At 38.8% G+C, this 2,614-nt stretch overlaps 1 protein-coding gene across 2 annotated transcripts in view; it reads left to right on the plus strand.

Annotated features, from left to right (window-relative positions):
- The window catches only part of pcsk7 (proprotein convertase subtilisin/kexin type 7), a 27,618-nt gene that overhangs the window by 19,443 nt on the left and 5,561 nt on the right, over positions 1–2,614 (plus strand). For both annotated transcript variants that reach the window (XM_014026031.1, XM_014026032.1), the window contains exons 11-12: positions 1,407–1,511; positions 1,619–1,721. In XM_014026031.1, coding sequence (XP_013881485.1) covers positions 1,407–1,511; positions 1,619–1,721 — 208 coding nt within the window. The remainder of the gene's footprint in view (positions 1–1,406; positions 1,512–1,618; positions 1,722–2,614) is intronic.

Below are 2,614 nucleotides of genomic sequence, written 5' to 3' on the forward strand. Positions count from 1 at the left end.
GAAGAATTGAGGCAGTTCTGAAGGCAAAAGGAGGTCCAACCCATTACTAGCGTGGTGTACCTAATAAAGTGGCCGGTGAGTGTATGTGTTATTAGAGGTTCTAAGAAATAAAATAAGTTTTGAGTATAAAACATTGAGAATAAAAAAAATGTTCAAATTGTTTGTTGTTTGGAATTTTATATAGGAGGAACCTGAGGCTCCACCTTTTTGTTATTTATTCTGACCACATTATTATTTTGATATTACTATTAGTTCTCTATTATGAACAGGTGACATTGGACTTAGTGACAAGCTGTGTGCCCACTGGCAACAATTGCTGCCTGTCATAAAAATACTATTTTTTTTTCAAAACAAAGTACAAAATGGTGAAAATAATTACATAACATGATTCAGAGGGACTGAACTGATAAAATGATATGCCTTACAACTCTGAAAAAAAACTGGGCACAAATGGGTTAATAACAACAGTTTTTTCACACCCAAGTTGTCAGAGAAAAAACTTGTTTTTATGTATTGTTTTAAAGAAATTTAGTTATTTATAGATTAGTACTGATATAAGAAACAACACCAGAGTATTAGGGTTTTCTTTTTATAACACTTTTATAATGTTTGATCTATTATGTGTTAATTGAAATACTGTAGCTACATGTCCGAATTCATATACAACACATAAGAACTGTTTTGAAAACATGAGTGCCAGGTCTTTGTCTGAATGCCTGTGATTCAGCCGTAGGCCAGCAGAGGGCGAACTCAGGCATTGAAGAATCGTGTACAGTATTTAAACGGGAACTTCCTGTTTTTCATTCAGTGCAGTTTGGCTTGTCAGTCCAGTGACAAATAAACCTCACTCGACTCTCCAGAATTCTGGTGTTGTATGACATTTATTTCATATCACAGATCAGTTTATTTAACACTTGTATTTTCATCTGATTCCAGCCGATATAAAACACGTATTTCTTACAGTTTCCCACAGAGATGATAAAAAAAAGACGTGGACATTCATTCAGTCATAATGTATAATGCTAATGTCATAATGCTAATGTAAAGTCAGCTTCTGCTCTGATGAAGATGAGCGCGCAGCAGAGCAGCAGCAGCTAAGTTCAGCAGGCAGAGGCTCATTGTATGGCAGGCAGATATTAAAGCAAAAATGCTGGGTTTGATTAAGATTACAGTTTTTTGCAAAAAAAAAAAACGCTCTAAAAATTACATTATTTTTGCTTTTTATAATAATTTTCTACCGCGATATATACCGTTACGTGAAGGGATTCAATTTATACCATGATATGAATTTGAGGTCATACCGCCCAGCCCTAGTGTGATGTCAGTGTGTAACTTCTGTGTGTGTAATGTCAGTGTGTAATTTCTGTGTGTGTAATGTCAGTGTGTAACGTCTGTGTGTTTAACAGTGTGATGCCAGCGCTGACTGGAGGGTGAACGGAGCCGGCTTTCATCACAGCCACCAGCATGGCTTCGGTCTGCTCAACGCGTGGAGACTTGTCAATGCAGCCAAGGTACACAGAGATGCAGCCATTTTTATCAGGAAATCCCCAGTTTTCAAGTTTTATTTATGAACTTCAGGACGTAATAAAAGCCAGTGACATTTCTTGGCGTGTCTCAGGTGTGGGAGTCCGTGCCTTTCCTCGTCTCCTATCAGAGCTCAGTAATGAAGGAGGAAGCAGCCATCCTGACTTATCCTAAGGAGCTGCGCCTCTTCTGGAACGGTACTGCTTTCTGTTTATCTCTCAGCTCTTTGAAGGACACTTGCTTGTCATGTTTACATGTTGCGCAGCTTAACTGAGTCCCTCCCTGCCTGCCTGCTCCTCACTCTGCCTGTCCTTATTAGGTAATGTTCACTTGTTTGGGAGTTTCTCTAATGGGATGTTTTTTTATTTTTTTGTCTTGATTTTTCCCCCTCCTCAATCTGCCTCAGCGTCTTACAGTTCTCTTTAGGTTTTGTTTCTTCTCATTTCTCACCTCTATCTATGGAATCTGTGCCTCACATTTTGTTAACAAATGCCTGTCGAGAGAACCTAGTTTTAGCAGAAACATTTCCTTTTTTTCTATTATCTCTTCCTGTCCTCCCTGGTACTTTTTTTCTTTTATTAACAGTTTCATAAAGTTAGTTAGTACAACCACAGACGTGTCTCGGGTTTGTCAAGGACAAAGTAAAGCTGTTGGCAATTCCAGAAGGACTAATAATGAATGTCTGGCTTTGACTTCAGGAAAACCACGCTCCAGCCCTCGTTCTCCCTTACTGTGTCTCAGTCAGATCTTCCTGTGACACCACTGAGTTTTGCAGTTTGTGTGTTTTGGCAGCATCACTGGCTAATGCACTGCCCCAACAGCATTTCAGAGAGCTGCTTCCCACAGGAACAGCACTGAAATGTAGTCATGTTTGAATGTGGTGAATGTGTGTTTGTGTGCCGAGAGCTGCAGCTATAATTAATCTGAAGCACACAAGAAAAGAAACGTCACCTAAAGTTGAATGTTTTATAGGTTTTGTCTAACCTGAGGTTAAATATTTATGAGAAGCAACACACAAATAAACAAAATCAGAAAAAAAACAGTTATACAGTGGAGATATACACTCACCGGCCACTTTATTAGGTACACC

This window comes from Austrofundulus limnaeus, unplaced genomic scaffold, assembly GCF_001266775.1.
Source record: "Austrofundulus limnaeus strain Quisiro unplaced genomic scaffold, Austrofundulus_limnaeus-1.0 Scaffold518, whole genome shotgun sequence".
NCBI lineage: Eukaryota > Metazoa > Chordata > Actinopteri > Cyprinodontiformes > Rivulidae > Austrofundulus > Austrofundulus limnaeus.